At 36.6% G+C, this 22942-nt stretch overlaps 1 protein-coding gene across 1 annotated transcript in view; it reads right to left on the reverse strand.

Annotated features, from left to right (window-relative positions):
• The window catches only part of ITGA4 (integrin subunit alpha 4), a 34674-nt gene that overhangs the window by 6307 nt on the left and 5425 nt on the right, over positions 1–22942 (reverse strand). The window contains exons 3-22 of the mRNA XM_036386927.1: positions 21906–22012; positions 21686–21815; positions 20344–20411; positions 19566–19695; positions 16236–16321; positions 15849–15908; positions 15618–15755; positions 14850–14961; positions 13127–13221; positions 12730–12820; positions 11374–11419; positions 10845–10999; positions 9350–9504; positions 6628–6777; positions 5174–5250; positions 2805–2955; positions 2001–2099; positions 1497–1576; positions 1075–1161; positions 402–492 (exon numbers count right to left, since the gene is read on the reverse strand). Coding sequence (XP_036242820.1) covers positions 402–492; positions 1075–1161; positions 1497–1576; positions 2001–2099; positions 2805–2955; positions 5174–5250; positions 6628–6777; positions 9350–9504; positions 10845–10999; positions 11374–11419; positions 12730–12820; positions 13127–13221; positions 14850–14961; positions 15618–15755; positions 15849–15908; positions 16236–16321; positions 19566–19695; positions 20344–20411; positions 21686–21815; positions 21906–22012 — 2108 coding nt within the window. The remainder of the gene's footprint in view (positions 1–401; positions 493–1074; positions 1162–1496; positions 1577–2000; positions 2100–2804; positions 2956–5173; positions 5251–6627; positions 6778–9349; positions 9505–10844; positions 11000–11373; positions 11420–12729; positions 12821–13126; positions 13222–14849; positions 14962–15617; positions 15756–15848; positions 15909–16235; positions 16322–19565; positions 19696–20343; positions 20412–21685; positions 21816–21905; positions 22013–22942) is intronic.

Raw genomic sequence — 22942 nt, forward strand, 5'->3', positions numbered from 1 at the left:
AGGAACTAGGAGAGATTTGTGTCCCAACTCCTGCTTTTAATCCACTGAGGACAAATTTCATGCTATAGGTACTCTTACAAGAAGCTCCTAATTCCTTTTTCTTACCATAATTCCTTTTGAAGTGTTTCTGAAAGGAAGAAGTGGCAAGTCAGAACTGCTCTACCATTTTCAATCCTGCTTGTGTTAGGAAATTTTTCTCTGATCACTCAGTGGAAGATTTGCCAGGCCAAAAAAAGTTTTCTAAGAGGGATTAATAGCAACTCCCCATTACTAATGCACAAAAATTACTCATGGTGCCCTTGTACTCTTAAAAGTTTCCTGACTGTCTAGACTATCATTAGATGCACTTAACATTAACCTTCAAAAGAAATATGACAGGGTTTACAAAGGAAAACTCTTACATGGAAAGTGAAGTTGATATTTTCCTTCATACATGTCACTGCAGAATCTTTCTCTTCTGATCCATAAACAAATGAGGTTGGTGACACAAACCTACAATGGTTTAGAAATTGTTATTAAACAGAATTCCTAAATATCATTAGCATAACTTTCTGCTTCATGCTACCTCCAGTATGACTGGTTGTAAGAAAACACCCAAGTTTGCTTTGAAGTAAATCTAGGAACATAGAGCAGAAATCATCTGCCTTTGGAATAGAAACCCTCTACATTTGTACTCTTTCCTCTGAAAAAGGCAGATGAATCATAAAAAGTCATAAAACCTCACCAAAGCTACACTCCATGAATGCCCCACAACAAACCCATATCATGGTTCATGTTAAGCAAGGAATCTGAGGATCTGCTATGCTCTGATTAAACACATCTTTCTGGAAAAGACATGCCACTAATTAAAACATGTTAGTCTGTTCAGAGACAAGTTTGGAGCACCACGGATACCAATGGTCTCACCTCACAGCAGTGGAAAAAAATGTCTAAGTCAGTGCCCAGTACAGCTGTGCCAACTCAGACCCACGATTTTTTAGCTATGTCACACTTCTGCTTAAAAGCTCAGTGAATTTAGAACAGTAACAAGACAACAGTTCTGTGATGTGCAGGTAATACCAATAGGGGACTCACCCATGAGTATTTAACTCGATCTCATATTTTAGAGGTATAGGTAAAGTCAGTGTGTTATCCAGCAACATGTTCCCATCTTCATTTTTACTACAAAAATGCAAAGAGAAAAATCTGTATTGAAGGCACCATCATAAGCTATACATTATTTCTATAAAAATACTAAGCAGACCTTTCAGCTTAAAATTAAAATAAAAATATTTAAATGGCAACAACATGTCAGGCATTAATGACCTCCACATTTTTTACAGGTAGAAACCTACTTACTATTTAAATATCTATCACCTATTTTTTTTGGAGTTTCTTTCTCTATTTGATTTGCAGCCAATTCACTTCCTTGCAATCCTGCTTTGCTAAGCCTTTCCAGTTATCTGTTTTCCAAAGCTAGTAGTATTTTTCATTGAGCAATTTTTATTAGACTTTACCAGGTAGCATTAATGATGATGTTGATGTCCTCATCTGCTCTGGTTAATGAGCTTGCATCCAAGAGGAAACTATAATCCAGCTGCAGAACAAATAAAATTTTCCTTATATTAAATGGCAATGTAACTTCACAGTTTCAATGCAAATATTTTATTAAACTAATTTAGAATCCCCTGCCCTAAAAAATTCAGAACTAAGGAAATACTTAATTTTTGTGTCTTCTAGTTCCTTTCTATTGACCTAACACACATGTCCATGGCATTAGTCAGCCCACTTGTCTAGAAGTCAATGCATAATACAAACACTGTTGTCCCTTAATGAATTCTTCCAGGGAGTGTTTAAGCAATTCATTTAAAAGTAGCAGGAGAGATACAGATACCAACATGATAAGAGATGGTAGCTGGGAATGAAGAAGAGATGCAGAGATTTTTTTTTTCCCCTCCATGAAAATCCTCATAACATATTTTGAGGTGTTTCTGAAGCTAGGAACTCCATTTACAGCTTACCTTTGAGTTGTGATCCACATATAAATAGCCAACTCTGCACTCAAGTGTCACTGCATTAATTTCTTTATCTAATACTGCACAATGTATCTGTTTTTCTTCCTAAAATAAAGGACAAGTTACTAATGATTAAAATAAAAAAGGTGGGGTTTTTCTTTCAGACACTTCAAATTACATGGACACACTAAAATTGGGTGCTTTATATTTTCCTCAACCAGGTGTTTGTTATTTCACTGATGGCAATATCCAGGACACCCATGATCACTTTAACATAATAGATTATATTGATTATTACATAAGTTACTTCATCTGCTTCTTGCTTTTACTGAAGCTAAGGCACATGTGCCAGATCCAGACCCACCCATGTTAAAAGCCAACTCACAAAGGTGGATCTGGGGGATTCTACATGGAAAACAATTATTTTTAAAAGGCAGAAATTAGATTTATGACTTTTTATAAGCTTGTGTATTTGGGAAATATTCTATGAGATCTTTGTGATCACTGAAAACATGACCATCAGCCAAAAAAACAGCTGTAACATCCTGAAAATATTTTAAAAACTTTTTAAAATTATTTATTTTAGTTGTTACTGAAATTATGTAAATCATCTGTATTGATTAAATTGCACTTGATTTAGGTAGCTAGAAGTCTAAGAATCGAAAAATTGATGCTTTGGCAGTTTTTGATGAAGGGTCATAGGTTCAGTATCTAAAGAAACTCAACAATTCATAAATGGAATTTGAAAAACAACAGGCAGAAAAAGAAAAATATCAAAGGATTACCGTTTGAGAGCTTTTTTTTCCTTACCAGTTCTAAAACTCGAATGTAATAAAGACCTTTAGGGATCTGAACACGGAGGAGAGTTTCATATGCATCATCTCCAACATTAAGCAGAGAAATGTTCAACAATAAAGTCTTCACACTTCCAACACCAAGGTACGTTTTCTTTTCATGAGACCTATAAAAATAATTATAATGTAAATGGAAAGTAATTTTAGAAACAGCCTGTAGGCAAAGCTGCTCTTTTAGATAGTTTCAGTTGGTTCTGACAAAGCTCAGCTGGAGATGTAAGGGAAGGTTTTACTCAATTCTCTGACTAAGGTACGAGACAGTTTTGTGATGGTCACCCCTTAAAGGCTGAAGTGGTTAATGAGAGAGCAAGGGAATTGTCATCAGTGCAGTTGTGCTCCTGGCCTTTGCAGGACCAGTCCTTTCCTCTACAGGCCAGAAAAGCAACGTGTCACTGCTCCAGTACTTTCAGATGTTATTTCAACATTCACTCTTTGCACTCAAATGTGGGACTGAGTTAATAGGAAGAGGGGCAGAGTGAACATGCCTCTCTTATGATCTGTGTAATATTCTATATTCATGTTACAAGTACAGACACCCTGTCGGGGGCTGAAAGTAAACTTCAGCTTGACATTAAAGTTTAATTAAGACTTGCAGAAAGGGTGCCTAGAAATAGACATTTATCAGATATTCTGGCTTGAAACCAAAGCATTAGTCACTGAACACCTTTGGGAAAGAAGCTGGCACTTACAAAAGCAACAGAAGGCAAAAGCACTGCATAAGCAGATAGGTTCCAAGACAAAAGCAAATTAAAGAAAAACACAATGTTAACATTTTGGTAGCTTGTCAAGTTTAGGTTAAATTGGAACGTTGTTTTAGCACTTATATACCCAGCACTCACTCCTCTTACCCACGTTAAAGCCAAGCTCATTAACAATATGCTGTCACAAAGATGCCTCCCAGCTTAACACACAAGTACACAAAAGCACCAGGTGCACATCTGGGACTACAGCAAAGCTGAACCAGAGCTTTTCCTCGGTAATCATATTTCATTCTTCATTAAAAAATGCATGATGCAGACTAGAAACTTACAGAGCAGGCCAAAATCTAAGCAATTTAAACAAAACATGATAGTGTATACATGAAGACTTGCTACTCAGTAAATAAAGCATTACATTGCCATCCCTATTTGATTTCATTCTTTTAAAGCCAAAGGTGTTTGCCCTGCTCTTCAAGGATAATGAATGCATTCTGTCAAGACAAAATAAATTATCACTTCACAGTTAACTAGTTTTTAATCGAGATTCTAGGGGCACAAGGTAATTTAAGGTGATACTTCACACTTTATCAAGATATTTAGACTATTTATTTACACTGCAAATCTGCTACTGGGCCTAATGTTAAGCAGATATGTTGTAATCTGTTTTTCTTTCTTAGAGCTTGGAAGTGCTTACAAAACTGCATTTCTAATGCAAATTCTGCACAACCATTCTTTCTTAGAAGTTCATGAGTGTTTAAATAAAATAACCATCCTGCCTAAGAAAATGAAAGGGCTTAAGACTCACGCTACAGGCCACAAGTTAAAGTGGACAGATAGATACTCATCTTACTCTGAAATCCATGAAGATGACAAAGTTTGTGCTCAGGATGACACAGGTCGGATTAATGAGCATTAGGTGACTGTCAGCATCTTTTGATGCCATTTTAGGTTGTTCAACCTTGTATTTTGATTTGAGTAGAATTGATTTTGAAAGTTATGAATGACACAAGAAAATCCAAGTTACAGGTAAAATATCTAAATAGCTGAGATCCACAACAGCTACAATTCCTCTTTTTGCTCACCTGTATTCCTTACTTTGAAATATAATAGTCAACAAAGAAAAAGGTTGTGATGATAAAATACAACTTAAAACAATTAAGTGGCTCTTTTATTTAAGAATATTATATCTTTAGTTTTATACTGCTGACTGAGACTTCATACAGTGCAAGTACACTATATCCAGAAAGAGCAGCAGAAATAACCAATAGCTTGTCAATTTTACAATTTTATTTATGATGTCTGCATATTGAGTATGCATTGTGCAGTGTTATCTTAGCCCAGTTATATATCAAGTGTAGAACACAAATTTATGGTTTTTTAAGATGTATTTTTTGAGCTGTAAAATCTTCTAATTATGCAATAACAGTTTTTCAATCATATAGATTTACCTTACATTTTCTGCAAGATTTATGATTTACAAATAGTCTTCAATTAAGACACTTGGTTTTTTTCAGGGAGTCCTGAGAATTCGTGGATTACTGTAATTTATATACAAAAGATCAAAGAATAATTTAAATAAAATCTTACTAAATCTTGTCCAAAAAAATGAAAGCTACATTATACTTACTTTGGAAAAACAACTTTTCCAGAAACTCTCAAGTCAGCTGAACAATTTTCTTGGGAGCAAAATCTTGCGAAAATAAACTGTAAAAGCCAAATAAAAGAAAAATAAAGAAAGGCACTTCAGAGTCTTATGCTTCCAATGGTGAGTAACAGTATTTCTAGAGAAAGAAACCCATCACCTAGTAACTAAACACCAGGAAGTGTCTAATAGCTCTTACTGCTAACATACAATTCAATCAGGCTATGATTTTCCATTTTCCAAACACATTCTGTGCATCCAGAGTAACAGTGAGGAGGCTTTCCAGATCAGTCTGTCACAGTGAAACCTGTGGGTGTATGTTCAGACAATCTTTACAGCAGTACACAAGGAGGGCAGAATGTTTTAGAAGATCCAGAACTGATGTCTGTGCAGTCTCTCCTGTAATACAGCACATTAATTTTTGCAAGAGTTTAATTACACAACCCTTACTTATCCTACTGTTAGAAAGGTTTGATGAGAGCAGAGACACCAGAGTTGCAGGTGTCCATGTCTTGGTTATCAGTATGTCATAGAGCACATTTATGTCACTGTATTCAACACCTCCCTCCTTCTTTCTTTCTTTATAACTTTGAGGTTTCTAAAACAAAATTTTGAATGAAAATGAGAAGTCAAAGTATGACATTTAAAAGAAGCTCTTACATATCTGGGGAGTTCTGATGGCCAACTGTATCTCAGTTAGAAATCACAGAGAAAGCTGAGTTGGAAGGGACCCATCAGGATCACTGAGTCCAGCTCCTGGCCCTGCCCAGGACACCCCCAAGAGTCACAGCCTGTGCCTGAGAGCATTGTCCAAACACCTCTGGAACTCAGGCTTGGTGCTCTGACCACTTTTCTGGGGAGCTTACCATTGTGAAAAGTTAACTAAAGTCAAAGTCTCTTAATAATTTGGGATTTTTTTGGGAGAAAAGGTTGATTTCATAGTTACTAAAGGATAAAAAATATACTCTTTCTTTCCCCTCACAGACTTGAAAACCTGTAGTACCTTTACAGAACTAATATTTCAGCAACATCAACACTTCAAGATTAATACCAACATGATATTGTGTATTTAACACAGAAATAATTTTAAAGTACAATTTTTATATTGTGTAGTTGAATGGATATTTCGAAGAGTGTATTTCATATATGGGTTCTGAGATATATAGTACTATTTATGCTGGCAAGTTCTCTGCACATACTTTATTTTTAAATCATAATACAGATGGTACACAAGTTCTGCAAAGAGTTTTTTTGCAAAAAATTAGGCATTTTTTTAGCATTCTGGTTTATTAACTAATATCAAGACACAATCCCTAGGTGTAGGTCTGGAAAATGCATTCTTTCACATGCTATGAATCAGTGAAGCTTTTTTTAACTAGAGATTAAAACATGACTATTTACTCACTGCATTGGGAAAAAAACAGAACTCGTACACTAACCTTGCTTTTTATAACATCTTTTTCTTTCCTGCGTTGAAGAACAGCCTGAAGTGGTGAAAATTCTTGAGCATTTCTTTTCTGTAGAATATGATGCCCCAGATGATAACTCGCTTCAACATGTACAGGAGTCAAGATATCCCTTACATCTTTCTACGAAAATTGGAAACCTAATGAGTTAATCATATAAGACAAAACATGTATGCTTATGTTTTAAACTTACAAGGTTGCCCAGAACTCACTAAAACAGCAAAACCTATTTTTCACATGTAAAATAATTCCATATGGCTAATACACTTTCCCAGACACCTTTGTTGCTGAAGGAGGCAATTAGAAATGCATAAAGGCAGAATATGTTCAATGACAGCATCAGCCATTTCAGGATGGATGATTCTTCTATGAGGAGAGAGCCTACTAAACAGCAAGCCTACTTCTGCAATAATCCTGCCTCACACACCTATGAAAGGCTGCACTGAAAAATAGGCAAAGTTGGCTAAAATGAAAAAGGGTAACTGGTGGAATGAGGCCAGCCAAACCCAATGGGTATTTACATATGAAATCAAAATTAGTTCTCCCACAGTACCATTAATAATCAAGTTGTGACTGCATTTTATTTTTCTGCTCCTTTATTTTCCATTCTGTATTAAGAAGTTGAACTCCTCAATAAATGACTATTTTGTACATGAAGTCTTGCCTGTGTAGGAATGTTCAGATCGGAGCCCCAGCTACCTACTTGTGAAAACTGAACAGCTTGAAGCACCAACAGTAGCAAACCTGATTAAATTACTCCCTTAGTGTAGGGGATAGACAGACACTGATTGTCCTTCCACATGGCCACTGTTTTAATTCTTATCTGCAAGCTTGTGTTGGCCAAATCACATATTATCTAATTTGTAATAATTTTCCACAAGGTCTTCTCTGCATCTGCTTTATATTACTTCCATTACACTAATTAGCTATTAATTAGCCTTTACTCAAAATACATAAAATTTATATTGTCTTTTGCAAGGACTGTACTTGACAGACATTCACACTTACTTAACTTTAGGAGCTTCACACAAGTACAGAAACCTCAGTGGGTGGAAGGAGATGCTTATAATGTTATTAATTAAGAATTGAAAAGAAAATTGAATTCTACGTAGGAAAAAAAACCCTAATGATGGACTATAGGAAGTGAGGCAAATCAATTCCTTCCTCCTACACAAATACCTGCTAATGCTGGTACAGCAATCTGAACAAGGTCAGCTGTCAATCACATCTCCATTAGTTTACAAAACTCTTATAAAGTAAGTGGCAATTTGCCATTGCTCCTGCAAGCAACATTCACTAAGGTGCAGCTATCAGCTGAGATGCATCTGGGAAATTTTCCAGTAGGTAACATAAGCTTTCCTTTCTACCCTGAAGCTTTATGATGAAGAATTGGCTTCTAATCATGTCACAAACAAAAAATAAGGGAAGTCAAGGAAGAAGAAAAATACATTGAAGAATATTTCCCTGCAGGATTTTTTTGTAGCTGTAGAAAATAAAATTTATTTTCCAGCCTTTGTGCAGGATCAACTGCATCAGTCACCTTGACAGGTGTTTGTTTCAAAAGGTCACAGAATTGCTACCTCAAGGATTTCAAAGAAAACATTAGGCAAAGTAGTCCATTATTTTATTGCCCTTATTTCCCCTTACATCTAAATACTCCCTCTCTTCCCTCCTAGATAAGGTCTGACAGGAGAGAAGTCTATTTTTTCTGAGTTTAATAAAATGCAGTTCCTTTGTGTCCACTGATTTTTATTGTTTGTCGTGGTTTAGGACTTCCAAGTTTTTCCAAAATTTTTGTTATGGAAGAAAAGCTTCTAAAATGTTTGATAAAATAAAGTGATAATTTTTTTCTTGTTAACTGAATGGCCTTAAAAATATTGTATCCTTGTCCTGATTACAGGTTTTATTCCATTTTCAAGATAAGTCCCTCTTCACCTTTCAGAGGGATAGGTCATGCACAAGTGCTCTTCCTACCCCATTTCCACCCTCAGGTTATGGGTGAGTGCTGCATTCCTTGAAGGGAAAAAACATCAAGCAAGGCCAAGCAAAGCTCTTCTTCACACCCTGCTAGCCTTTGGCTCCTTGCAGCAAATTCACAAAGCACACCACACTATAGACCTTGAACTACAGACTTTTCTAGCAACCATCTTCATTTCACTTCCTGTGGATCAGGAATGGGTTCTTTCATTTTTAGCTGAGTCTACCTTATCTACTCACAATAAAAACAGAAGCAAAACCACACATATGTTCTTTGTTATACTTACAGATGACAAAACATAAAAAATACAAGTTTTAAGACTCTGCATTAAGGAATACATAAGAAAGTTCCATCAGAAATGTTCAGCAGAATATTCATTTTATATCTTCATGATTGTTCCAAACCAGCCTCAATCTATATATGATCTGTCATCCACAAAAAAGATGAAAAAATTTCAAGAGTGCTCAAGGTCCAACTTTATCACTGTGGTTATTATTATACATCTCACCAATGTAAGAGATGGCAGACCTACTGACTTCCTCAGAGAAAGCTGAGAAAGCATCAGAATTAAAATATATTAACTGTGGAAGTTCTGAATACAAATATTTTACTTCCACAATCATGTGATGCAATTAGAATAGGTTCTTTTGCAGCAGGTCTGCTTTTCAAAGGAGAACAAAGGATTTACAAGGCAATACATACTGAAAACTACATTACCCTCATAAATGCTGGATGATCTTTGCAGGTAGTAATATTGCTGTAGATCTTTACTTCTCCTGAGATTGTATCATGTGTTCCATTGGAGGAAAAATAAAATCTTGCTTGTGTATCCTCTTTTCTGTTCACGTCAACACTCAGATTATAAAGCAACACTACAAAATAAAATCCAGGGAAAATAAAGGTTATAAATCTTTAAGTGTTGCAATCTTAATGAGTTTCTTCTGACTCACTTCCATAAGTATATTCTGTAACATCCATTTTAAAACGCTCTGCTTAAAAACACTGACATAAATCCATACTAAGAAAAACTTCTAGTACCCTGAAAATTGCTTCATGGCTGTTCCCTAATATGTGCATTTAGATCAGAGGTAGTTTATCAGGTTGTATTTACATTTTCTACCCAAATCTATTTATAGAAAACACACTTCAGTTAGTTACAGGGCTGACAGTAACTTACAACAAACACTTAAGTTAAACAATATTTGTCAGCACTAGTTGACTTCACATTTTTTTCTATTTAAGTTAGCATGGATTGCTATGGTAAGAAGTTACAAACAAGTTTCAGAGCATTACAGATCTATTACTTCTAATTTTTTGCCAAGGGTTAGGTTATCTACAATTTCTACCACTACTTTTTTATAATTAAAAAGTCTTATGTACAAGTCCAGCAAGGGTGACCCAGTCTGACTGCTCATCTTTCAAAATGAGTATCAGTTTCAAAAGATCTGATAAAGATCAAAAGACACATAACTTTACAGTTCATCACTGTATGTGTTCTCTGTAACATGCTCCCTAAGGTTATTGTCTGTTCTCACCCAGAAGAGTTGAGCAATTTAATTTTATATACCATGTACTTGCAGGGCTGTTTGCAGTTTACAAATAGCACATGACAAGTAGGTTAAAAGCACTCAGGCAATACAGGCAAATTTAGACAGTAAATTATGTTAAATTAATTCACCATGAATATTCCCTCTGAAAGACACCACTTCTAGCAATACCAGTTTTTTGCCAAAAGCAAAATATGCATTATATAAAACACAATACAAGATTTATTTTTCAGTAATTTTGGTGGGACTCCTTTTCTTTCACAAAATGCCCCACAATATGATCAGCTGCTTGAGCTGGTTTGGGAAGCAATGCTTTCTCTCTGTTGCTAAGTGGAAGGCAGCATCCTCCAGCAGTCCCATCTGGTTTGGTCCATGCCTGAGAAGACTGCTGTTAGAGGACATCTAAATATCACCCTTTTAATGCTGCTGTCTCTCCAAGTAACTCCAGCAGTTCTAGCAGGGATGTGCTCTTATTCCAGATTGAACAGAAGTGTAATGGCCTGATGTTATAGGGTAATCATGATATAAAAAAGGTATCCATGCTTTCAGCTTTTCATTTTATACTGAAATCAGATTAATGGTCTATTGAATACCAGCAGCATTATTCTGTAAATAGGTGCATTTGAAATCAGTACAGATAGGGGATTATTTTTCCAGTAGCTTACCAATATAACCAGGTACCTCCCGTCCTCTATAGGAAAAGCATATCTTCAAATTCATACAGGTGGCAGGCTGCTCATTTTCCATGCAGTCCAAATTAGTTCGATTTATTGAATTAGAATGCTTCAAAGAAGCTTCAACAATTATCACTGGTTTTGTTCTAAGAATAGAACAGATATAGAACACAAATAATGTTTAGATATAGCTTACAGAATGTCTGAAAAACTAATCATCCCTGACAACCTATTTTTATATTTTAGAATTATAATTTTAAAGTTATCTGCGTTTTTCAGATAGTTTCAAATAGTTGTATGCAAATTATTTTTACCTCAAAAAGTCACAGAATGATATTTTCATTTTTTTCAACGTGTTTACTTAAATGTTTCATTTGTAGAGACTTCTAGAGCCTAATGAGTGAAGTTGAAGATATCAAGAATATAATGACGTTAAATTAACTACTGAGTTTCAATAAATTCCACTAAAAAAATACAGTTAAATTCAGTCTTCAAAAGTACTGACACATATCAATCTCACCTCAACACCACAGCAGAATCAGAGAAAAATGCACCAACTGCCACATCTGCACAAAAAGAATGTATCAATAACCATAATTTGTCAACAGGAATTACTTCCTAGGCACAAGCATTTTATAGTATATTCACTTTCTGGTGAATATTAAGACACCATTTGTCCTTTATTTACTAGAAGGGATATACCAGTATTCAAGGACGGCTCAATACTTCTGCACTGTCCTAAATGCTGCATGCTAATTTGCTGGACTTCCAGATATTGATATGTGATGATTTGATTTCTATTCAACGTTTAAGTGGTTGATACTGAAGGACAACTCAGCTAGGTAGGAGATACTTGCCTTCTTCTCCATCCAGATATTCAATATTGCTATACATGCACATACAAACTGTTTTTTATATAGGTAACTGATTTGTTTATGTCTATAACATGTATGAAATTATACATAGAGATAAAAGTATTTCCTTTATTCCAAATTAACTGAACTCTATTCATGCAAGAAGGAAAGAAATATAGGCAGTTTATATACCTCCCAAATGAGGCAGCAAAAGTGAATTGTCAGATGACTAAATGATATAAGTGCCTGAGGGTGTTATTGCCAGATTAGTAACCAACAGCCAGCCTGTGGGCAGACTACTTGTAACCTGACCTTTAGGCCAGCATTACAAATTTACTTGGATAACATTTCTGTGGACAGAGCCACAACACAAAACATGGCAACTTTGTGCTTTTCCGTCCCCAAGAGCAGGACAGACATACCTGACCTGACCTAACACTTATCTGCAAAATGTCAGAATGTTTTGATGATATGTATAAAGCAATTAATATATACTTGGCACCAAGTTAGCACTACTTTGTCATGGCCACAAGAACTCCACAATGGCCTTAGCTCAATGCCATGAGCCCTAAGTGAGGGTAAAGTATTGTTCACTCAGACCGAGAGTCAAGGAGTCCATGACTCTTGTCAGAATCCAGACTCTGGGAAGGCCAGCAATATATTCAGGTTAGCACACTAGTCTGGACAACAAACATGCTTCCAGTGCCCAAAGCAGCTCATTGTGACATTTGTAAATGAGATGTCTGCTTTAAAAATATAAATCACATTTCTCTTCCCCTTGTGCACTATGATCTCACTATTACATTGTTCTCAGTCCTTAAATAATAGTTAGGTGACCGTGAAACCTGACTGCCTGGCCTCAGCTTTACCTCTTGTTTTTTCTTCCCAAAATATGAGATGTGACATGTCATCTCAATAATAGATTCTGCTTCAGTTAAAAGTATCAAGTAGCACAGTAGGGTTGTTCCCTATGAATTTCTATTCTTTTAAAAATTAAAAGTAAACAAAATTGCTTAATTTACCTTGATAACCATTGTTATCTACATCAATGCCACTTGATATGGATTGTCCAAACATGCTCAAAGAATTACTGATTTCTTTTCCTTGTATTCTCTGAGGAGAAAATGTACAAGAGAAAATTATTCTTGGAAAGCTAATCTCTGAGTTACAATTTCCAACAAAAAATGTTTGCAGAAAAATCCTGATGAACTTAAATCCCATAAATCTTTTTTAAAGCTCCCAAAACAATTTTTTCTCTCTTACAGATTATATTACGACTGGAAATCACAGATCATGTAAAAATTTTCTGAAGTCTTTTAATGTACTTCAGATGGTCAGACTGTCAAATGAAGGGAAAACCCTCTCAGATTTAAACTTGGGGTTTTTCTGGATTGGGTATTTTGCATTGAAAAAGCATACCTGTGAAAATGATGGTGTTATTCCATCTTTCCTGCCATTGTATATATAAATAGCCCCTTTTAGATTATCTTCATGTGGAGCCCCAATTGCCACATCTGGAAAAACAATTCAGCAATGATCATGGACTAGGAAATATGACTACTGAACAGTTGAAGAAATGCAAATCTTGATGCATGTAATGCCACACCAGATTTACTTGCCTGAATTCAAAGGCAGTGTTGAACACAGATATAAAGCAATCAGAAACAATACAGACCAGCTCAGTAGTCTGATTCTGCCTTAATTACTGTGTGTGAAAAGCAACAATCAAATACTGCCATTTTGTCAAAGTCTATTTCTAGCAATACTAATTTTGACCCTTAAGAGCTTAAAAGGTTACCATGAAAGAAGGCAAAATTATCATGATCTTTAAAAAAAGAGGAGAAAACAAGCGTTATATTTATGGAACAGTGATGATTTTCCTGCTCTTCCCACATGGATTAAGTCACTGAAACACAAGTACTCTTATTATAGTGCCCAAAATAAACCATTTATTTTTCTATGAAGTGTCCATAACAGTTAATGATAAGCTTGGAAAGGCATTTAACAAGGAAATGAAGGTACAAAGGGATATGTTGGTACAAAGGGATATGTTTTATGCCTAGATGACCTAATCCCAGAGGGATGTGGCAACTCATAACAAACTGAATGAACGTACCTACTCACCAATCCACCCTCAACAGCCCTTACCAAAAACTCCCATGGTTCAAATAGCCAGAGGCTGTTAACCAAGCAGTGGAGGGAGGGATGGGGAGATTATGTACACCATCTTGAGAGTCACTGTTAATAACTGGGAACTTGCATTTACAAATAAGAAAAAACTGAACTCACTGCTAATCAGAAATAATTTATGCTGCACTGAACCAAAAATCATATGAAGCCCAAGCCTTTGACTGTTTGGTTTTACAGAGCAATTCTCTGATTGAATCCACATTGACTGAGTCCATACTGTGGTGACTAAACCACATAAAGCACATTATACATCTTTCTACTAGTGAGATGAAAATGGGACAGTCAAGTTGTGCCTGTTAAAATTACACACACATTCTTGAGGTCAGATTCTACACCACCACCTACACCATTATCTTTACAGGGCTGATACTGATGATTTAGATCATTGAAGGAGTTGGCTCTGCTGTGCTTTTTAATTGCTACAGAAAAACGTTTATATTACCAGTTTCTCTTTATATTTTGCTTCCAGCCTTTTTCTTACAATTTTTTTTCTTACTGTCACTCTCCATATTACATCCACTTTTTATTTCAGTATTTCCATAGCAATCTCCCAACGCGAAGGTTAATTTCAATATCCCCATGTATTTAGTATTTACTGGTGAGTATAAAATAAGCAGATTTTGACTCATTTTTTTTGTTTATGATTGTTACAGAATTGTCAAATTATTCCCCAACCTTCGTCTCAGGTATTTAACACAGGATTAGAGATTCCATTTGAGTTACAAAAGTTACAGATTATGCTATCACTTTATGCTCATGCTCTTTCTTAGACAGAACCTAGTGCCTTGGTATTAAACATCAATGACTGTGAAGCAGCTGTTTTTTAAGTCAGAAAAGAAAAGTCAAGTCACAAACCAAAAGAATTCTCAGACTTCCATAATCCTCCTGTTTATCATGACATTCCACTGATCAGAGAGAATTAAACCCAGCAGGTTTTTTTTTGTATTCTTACCTTCAAAGCCATCATTGTCTATGTCTCCTAGATTGGCTATGGACTCTCCAAACCTTGCTGCATACAAGTCACTCCCGCTGAGCTCTATGTTCAGCTCTACCATCTTTGCTTCCTGAAGGAAAACAGTCAATGGCACATTAATGGAATATTACTCAAAATGTTAAAACTGCCTTGGATACCAATATATGACCCCACCAAACTTCTTGATGTAGAAGCAAGCATTTTCAAATACATTTTATGGTATTTAGTGTAAGAACAGTAAAGTGACTACACTTCCACTTCTGAGCCTTAGAAAGAATAAAAAGAAGCCTATTGTAAGTCATGATCTGTTCAGTCATGTAAATTGCAAAACTGAGGAATACCAGTCTCTTTCCTGACTGGTACCAGTAACTGCATGCAAATGTTTCAGTCCTTGTTTGTTTCTGAAGGGCTTGGTGAGTTTCTCTTCAGCTGGCAGTTCAGTGGGAAGCACAGCAGTGGAGGAGAGCTTGGAAAGAGGCTGCAGGGGCAGGCTGCCACCACCTACAGCTCCTAGGAAACGAACCCAGTCTGTGTGCAGCTCCAGCACTGGTGGGAGTAACTGTGCTACAGCTGACACTGCAGCCTTTGGGGGTGTGCTGTGCACTCCTGCTGGGGCAGCCATCACAGCCCTAATGCTGCTTTTTCCATATCAGGAAATATGGGATTAGAAGAGAGGAAAACTCTTCCTCTTATCCTGTTAAACCAGAACAGCTCTGTTGCCATGTGTTTTTAAGAGAAAATACTTACAGAACCTGAATTAATATAGACATAAACTCTTCCCTCTTCTCTAATGGTACTTTGCATTGGAGCACCAACCAGTAAGTCTGAGAAGCCATCTGAATTCAGGTCCACAGCACAAACTGCAGCTCCAAAGTAAGAACCAAGCTGTGTGCAGACAAGAAATCATTATTATTTTTGCATTTTGATGAAGATGTGCTAGAAGTTATGAGGTGCAGAAAAGTAATAGGATAGATTTACCTTTTTACCCTTTAGTTCAAAGAGAATATCGAATTGCTTCTCAATGCTAAAAATATATGCCTAAAAGGAAAAGAAAACACAAGCAGAATTCAGCAAACTGTAATCTGGAACACTTCCCAGTGCTTTCTCTACAGCATGTGCTAAAGAATCAGCAAAGCAATGCTTAGTATCACAAATTACAGCTATCTCCTGTTTCCTACCTGCACCTTCTTCAACACCATAGTTCACATCAATGTTATCCAGACTGCCTACCCTAATTCCTTATTCAACTTTTCCCCCATGAAAAGTCACATCTGATACTTGTCTTTAATATATTAATCTAAATTGAAAGATCATGGTATTTTTGGGGTTATAATCATTAAGCCAATATTATAGACAATTCCTTACTTTACCAATCTGCTCCTGTTGGGGAGCCCCTCCAATTATTTCTATACTGGATGGTGTCAGAAAATGTCCAGCTCCAACAGAATATCCTGCAAATCAGAAATGCACTATTCAATACTGGGAATGCTATGTAACAAAGAAAGAATGGGAGCATATCTTATAAAAGCTGTCAACACCATAAATTATCGTGACTCTGACATTCAGACCTCATGCAAATCAGCAATGAAAACAAAACAAAGTTTTTGAAGTATAAGTAAAAGGTCACTACAGACAGTAAGTTCCATCAAGCAGGAAAAAGTGTCAGAAACACTCATTTCTTCCCAAGAACTCAATTATCTGCCATACTTCAAAAGACAATAAAATAAATTGCAAACACCTTCTGCAAATGCATATTCTGCAATTGTTCAGTGAGTCCACACTATTAATACAAATAAAAATTATCCAAGTAGATGCACTGGAATGTGGAAATAATAGATTCAATTGTTACTATTTGACTATTATAACTGGATTTAAGAAAAATTAAATGTAGTGCTACTTCTATGTGCACATACACACACAGAGCACCACGAACACACACATGAAAATGTCAGGAACAAATTGCAAAAGCCTTATTATGCAGTAAAAAACCATTACATCAGCTTTAGTAAATAAATCTACATTACAAAGCATTTCTGTATGTGGAGAGAGATTATAAACAGGACCATATTTTGGTGCAGACATCCAGACACAGAACTGCAAAACAAAGGCTAACACCTTAACCTGTAGCTGCACAAGTCATCCTTACTCTTTCCAGAGTACATTACAGCTCAGAATACAAGACAGATAACATATTCCACTACTCTCGCATTTACTGAATGACTGCTGATGTTCACAGCATGCAGAGGAAATGGAAAAATCATCTTAGATAGATGAGAACAAGCTTTGAATCTTTTGTCAGTGAACATAACTGCCTAGAATTAAAGTTTTCATTAAGCCACATTTTTCTTTTCATATTTTAAGCTAAAAGAGATGAACAGAGCAAAAAGCCAAACATTCACAAGAATTACAGTAATCACATAGTTCTCATTTTTTTTTTTAATGGTATTAAAATGTTTGGCAGGGGAAGGGGAAATCACATAACTGATCCTTTAAAGGCATAGAGAAACGGAATTTTTTTCCAACTCCATAGTTTTGTCCTTTTTACCATCACTACAGTTTTTCACTTTTCTGAAATGTTACTCGCCCTTCTCAGATTTCTAAAAGGAACTGTCTTCTACTTTATGATTTCTTTAAGGCAGTTTAAGTGCCTAAGGTTACTTTTTCATCAGGACCAGCTGATTTGAAAGGCTGAATAACTTTGAAAATTCCTTTTATAGAAGTCAGCTACTACTCTCCAAGAGACTCTCAAGTAGTCAAGAAAATATTACCTAGTGTTATGTATTACAAATATCTAATTTCCTTCCTTCTTTCAGTTGTCTGGTACACAAACACCCTTGTTTCTTCCAACTTATGGAAAATGCTACAATACTACTGCACATCCTGTAGTCTCTAGTTTCTTAATTATTATTCTTTAACAGTTTAATGAAAAACATAAAGATGCCAATGTCTTGGTCCCTACCAGTGGAAGAACAGAGTAAGTAGATAATGGTATCTACTCACATGCTTGAATTACACTCTGGTCACAATATACTTCCACCACTTGGTAGGGATAATTTCATTCATTACTTAAGGGAGCAAAAACCTCAGACTTCTAAAAAATAATTTGGTAACAGAATCAACCCTGAACAGATTTTTGTCTTCAATAATTATAAGATGGCACAGATGCTGAGGGAGGGAAGGAAGGTACCTTTAAATCCTTCAACCACACTATGGGGTTTCAACCCCATTATGAGGGAAAGGAGCAGAGGTTAAAGTAGCATGAAACTGGAAAAATTCCAGGTTTATCACAGCTGCTACTGTACAGACATACAGATAAGTTAATAGTGTCCTTCTTCACCTTCCTGTAGAAAGGCAAGTTCAGAAGACAAATTCTCTGCTAAGCCAACACGCATCAGTTAAATAGAGTGAAGCAAATACCAGCTGATTTCAGGCCCTGGATGGCCAAGGCAACTAAGAGAGATCACATATGTGTGGAAAGGCCTTCCCTAACCTCTCCTCAACACAGTCCTTATGCAGGTTTTTACCCATTTGCCTGGATCTGGCTTCTGGCTGTCAATGATCTGACTCATTCATTACAGAAATTCTCATTCTTATACTTGTAGAAGCAGAAATCTGGAATGAACTTTTTTCCCTAGAGAAGTGCAGTACTTTTTCTGCTGATTACTATTGGAAAACTGGAGCTTTCCACTCTCTGAAGCTCTTCTTTTGTCCTGTGAAAGGTTAGAAGTTCTACTGGTTGATCTTAGGGATTTCTGCATTTCTGATCCCCCTTTACCAGCCTCTCTCTCTCTTCTGCTTGACTTTCCCAGAGTCACTGTGGCCTTTGCAGGCCCAGAACTGAATTCTGAAGTCTTAGTTCACTGTGTTTCACAATAGCTATTTCATAACATATGCCAACTTCCTATTGTCAGATGAGTGGAATCACAAACAGGAAATGTTCATCCACGTGAACCGGAACTTTGAATGGGAAAATGCAAAACCCAATGGTCACAAGCAAAAATATTCTTGCTTAGGAATTCAGGAAGGACAGATGAGCTTTTCTCAGTGTAGTGAGAACTCTGAAGCTGCTGCAGTTTTTTTGGCATAAACCTTTACAAACTGTAGCACTAAATTCAGGTAGTAACTTGGATATAGGTACATGAGTAGAACTTCATGGCCTTGGTTACAGATATTCATAAATGAGGTTTGCCTCCTCACATATCCAGACTAAAATATGTTTGGAATAAAAAAGAAAAAATAGCCAACATTGGAGGAAAGTTTGTTTCTAAAGGTCACAGCATACTTCCCCTTATTGACAATACAATTAAAACTTCCCTGAAGCTTTCACTGTAAAAATCTTTTCATATTTCTGTTATATGTGAAACCACTGTCTTTTTCTGTGAAAGCTCTTGGCAGCATTGCAGACTTGAGTGAAATGACAACCACTGCTAATCAGAAGCATCCCTAACTTCTAAATCAAGAAATGGTTAAAAGTCAATGGTGAGATGATAATAATAGAAATCCACTGTCTGAGAAGTTTCCTCATAAAAAGAACAGAGAGGAGGACTTATAATTGAATAATATTTAACAAAATCAGAAATCATCTTTAGAACTGCTTCTGGTTTTAATAGTGAAAACACTCAAAAACACTGTGCACTCCCTCCAAGAGCAGCTATTTAGCTTATATTTTAGTAAAGTGTTAAATCCTTTAAGTACCTAGATAACTGCCAAATTTCACTTGGTTATGGGAATCTGTGTAAGAGTGGATTTTCTTTGCAGTTTTGTTGTATACAAACACAGAACCAGTCCAATAGAATGATCCAGGGGCTCCCATTATAATTAAGTCCTAAAAGAAAAGTAAAACAAAGCCATGTTATTCACACTGAAATATTCATGAAAATAAGCAAAACAAGTAAAATGATCTTGTTTAGATCTCCTGTGAATTCTATGAAATGCTACTGGAGATGCATCTGGCTCAGCACTGGGGTTTACTACTAAATTACAGATAATATTTTCCAGACTTTGTAAAAATACCATTTTTAAAAGCTTTAAACTGTAACAACAAAATACAGCAATTCAGGATATTCTCTTCTCAAATGAGTTTTTCAGAAATTACAATCTTAGGGTGGAATGGAGATTAAATAATAAAGAGTATTACTCTGTAAAGCAAGAAGGCAAGCATTATAACTGTTACATCAAACATATTAAAGAGAATAATAAAATTTCATCCTCTGCTATATCCATGCCCTTTTTCCCGATGAACAATAACGTTGGATTTAGTAAGGTGTAAAAGTATTCTTGGGAATAAAAATTAAAGCCTTACTTGGGAATTATCATGCAAGTTATAGCAAGATTTAATTAAAAATGAATTCAAAAGTGATTTTTCCCTCCCGCAATAAAATACAGCATTGATGTTTGCATTTACACATCCCCTTTTAGATATTATACATAAAAGTATATAAACAGAGAGACTTCTGGTATCTTTAATACACACCTCAATGTAAAAACTAGATATTCCAGCCTGACATGACGCATGGTTTTCTCCATACTTTCGTGCATGAGCTGGGAATGGGCAAGAAATATTAAAAAGGATGAGAAGCACATACTTCCAGAGTTTTGTCACCAGGCTTTCAAGAGAAGTTCAGAGAACTTATGAAAAAACAAACAAACAAACACCTGCCCAAAAAGTTGGTTTTCAGTTCTGCAATAAAACTAAAAACACTGGTTTCTACTAGATAGCCTTTAGGTGCAATATACTATTGTAACAAACTTAAAACACTGTGTATCACTTGATCACACCTGCCTTTGAAATATTGTGACTTTAAAGGCTATACTTTCAAAATTGTTCCATGAATGAAACAGACAAATCACCACATCTGGACACTCTTCCACTCTGTACTTCAGGCATACTCTGACAGGCTTGATTGAACTTGCCCTGCGCTCCACTGGTGCCATGAGGGGTTTGTGTTATGGCAGTCTCAGACATCCTGCTTTCATCCTAGCAATCCAACACTGTCCCAGCTCTGCTTTCCTGCAATTTTTTGCTGACTGCCTGCCATCAGGGTTCCCTTCATTCCATACGCAGATTTGTACACTTAAAGTCTCCAAAGACAAAAACCACATGATTTCACTACGCCTTGTAAGAGTCTCCAAAGCCAGCAGTGAGACATTTGATGGCATTACTCTGTCTGCACAGAAAGATCAGATTGTCAGCTGATCCTTGCATTGGCAAGGCACAGGGCACATTATTGTTCTCCTGGGTGGGTGGTAGATAAGAATGGCAAAGCATGGATGGAATCATTTGGTAGATTCTGGTCTTGCCTCTTATTCTGCTCCTGAAGTTCTCCGAGGAAGAACCCCTGAAGGTCTCATGCCACAGCAGCAGCCTTGGCAGAAGGCAAGTAAGGGACAAGGACATGCACTGTGACAGGCACTGCAGCACCCTTGGATCAAAGGCTAAGGAGCAGGTGGTAACAATCACTAGCAGGTATTTCCGCTGCTCTGCTGTGTGACTCTCCAGAGCAATGACAAGAGTAAAGGAAGGAAGGATGTCCTCTACTGGCCTGGTTTTGAGAAGCACACATGCTTCAGCAATGCAGTCTGGGAAAAAACTACTCTGCGTTGTTCCAATTATTTTTTTGCCTTTTGAAATCAGGTTTTCTTTGAAGTGATAAACATCTGTACATCACAAACTGGGCTCATATCATCAGCACTCAGCCTCCAAGCCTTTGGCTACAGAACACCTACTCAGAACAACACAGGCTTTTCACAAACTCTGCACCATTCAATTGTGTATTTCACCCTTCCCTACGAAAGGACTCAAGCCTTTTGCTTACCTATACAGCATGGGCATATGCTGTCGCTCAGCTTAGGTTGAAAATCAGGAGGGATGGTAAAACAAATGCCATGTGGCAGTTTGTGCTCAGTTTTGACGTAAAACACATTTTTCCATCTATGTCCACAAGCCTATGGATATAAAACAAACACAGCATTTGACATGGAAGCCCAAGAAAGTTTGCTGCAGTCTGACAAACAGGCCCAGTGGTTAATACATACAACGATAGATCCGCCCTCCTTCGGTTGCCTCGACAAGCTGACACCCAGCCACTGATTATCCTGCTCTTCCACACACGTCTTCCTACAGTTAACACGACTGAGATGGCCTAGGAGACAAAGACCAGGGCTCTGAACAGAGGGACAAGGTGAAGAACAATGTGTAACAGGTAATGGGAAGAACAATCAATGGGTAACAGGAGAATCCAAGAACTCTGGGGGGACAGTGCAGCAATTTGGGTATGGTGGCTCTGACCTCTGTCTTACACAGGTCACACAGACTTTTTACTTTCTTCTCGAGCAAAGTTATGATTGTGGGTAGCCAAAAGGAACATCCTGGCTCTGAATGTGATAGGCTGGCAGTGAGGGTGCCTTCTCCATCATTACTCAGATAGAAAGTGACATTACATTCAATTCTGGTGAAGGGCTGTCCCTGTAAGTGCTCTCCAGCCTAAATGCTTGCAAGAAACACAAGTAGTACCTGTGAGTGCCACCTAAACTCTAGGCTAAAGCAGACATCCCTCCAACTGTGTGTCTATTGGTAGCACCTTAAAACAATCTCTACTGCAAATGGGTATCAATTAAAGGTTGTACTGCCACCTCTGTTGGGGATGGCACATCATTACCTATGCACATCCTGCATGCTTCTTTCACTTTATTGTTGCAATTATTCACTAGCAGCTCTTAGTGTTAGTTCTTAAGTAGAGTTAATTTTTTAAAACCTTGAGAAAACACACTGAAATGTCTTCTAACTCTACCCCACAGCTCAAAAGGCCACAGTATTGCCAAGTTAGCAAACATTAGCTTTCTTCTGGAAAGCAGTAGTGATCCCCACAGTAAGGAGAAGCTACACATTTATTCTAAGTTATATAAAGGAAGTATTTAATTGTTAAGATGTTTTTATTGATAAGCATTAATCAAATTGTTGAATCAGTATTTTCTATGCATCAGCATGACAGTTTATGAAAAAAACTTCTTATAAAATAAGGAAACACATTAGGTCATTTGAACAAATTCTTTTGCATAATTTTAAAAACTTT

This window comes from Molothrus ater, chromosome 7 (assembly GCF_012460135.2).
Source record: "Molothrus ater isolate BHLD 08-10-18 breed brown headed cowbird chromosome 7, BPBGC_Mater_1.1, whole genome shotgun sequence".
NCBI lineage: Eukaryota > Metazoa > Chordata > Aves > Passeriformes > Icteridae > Molothrus > Molothrus ater.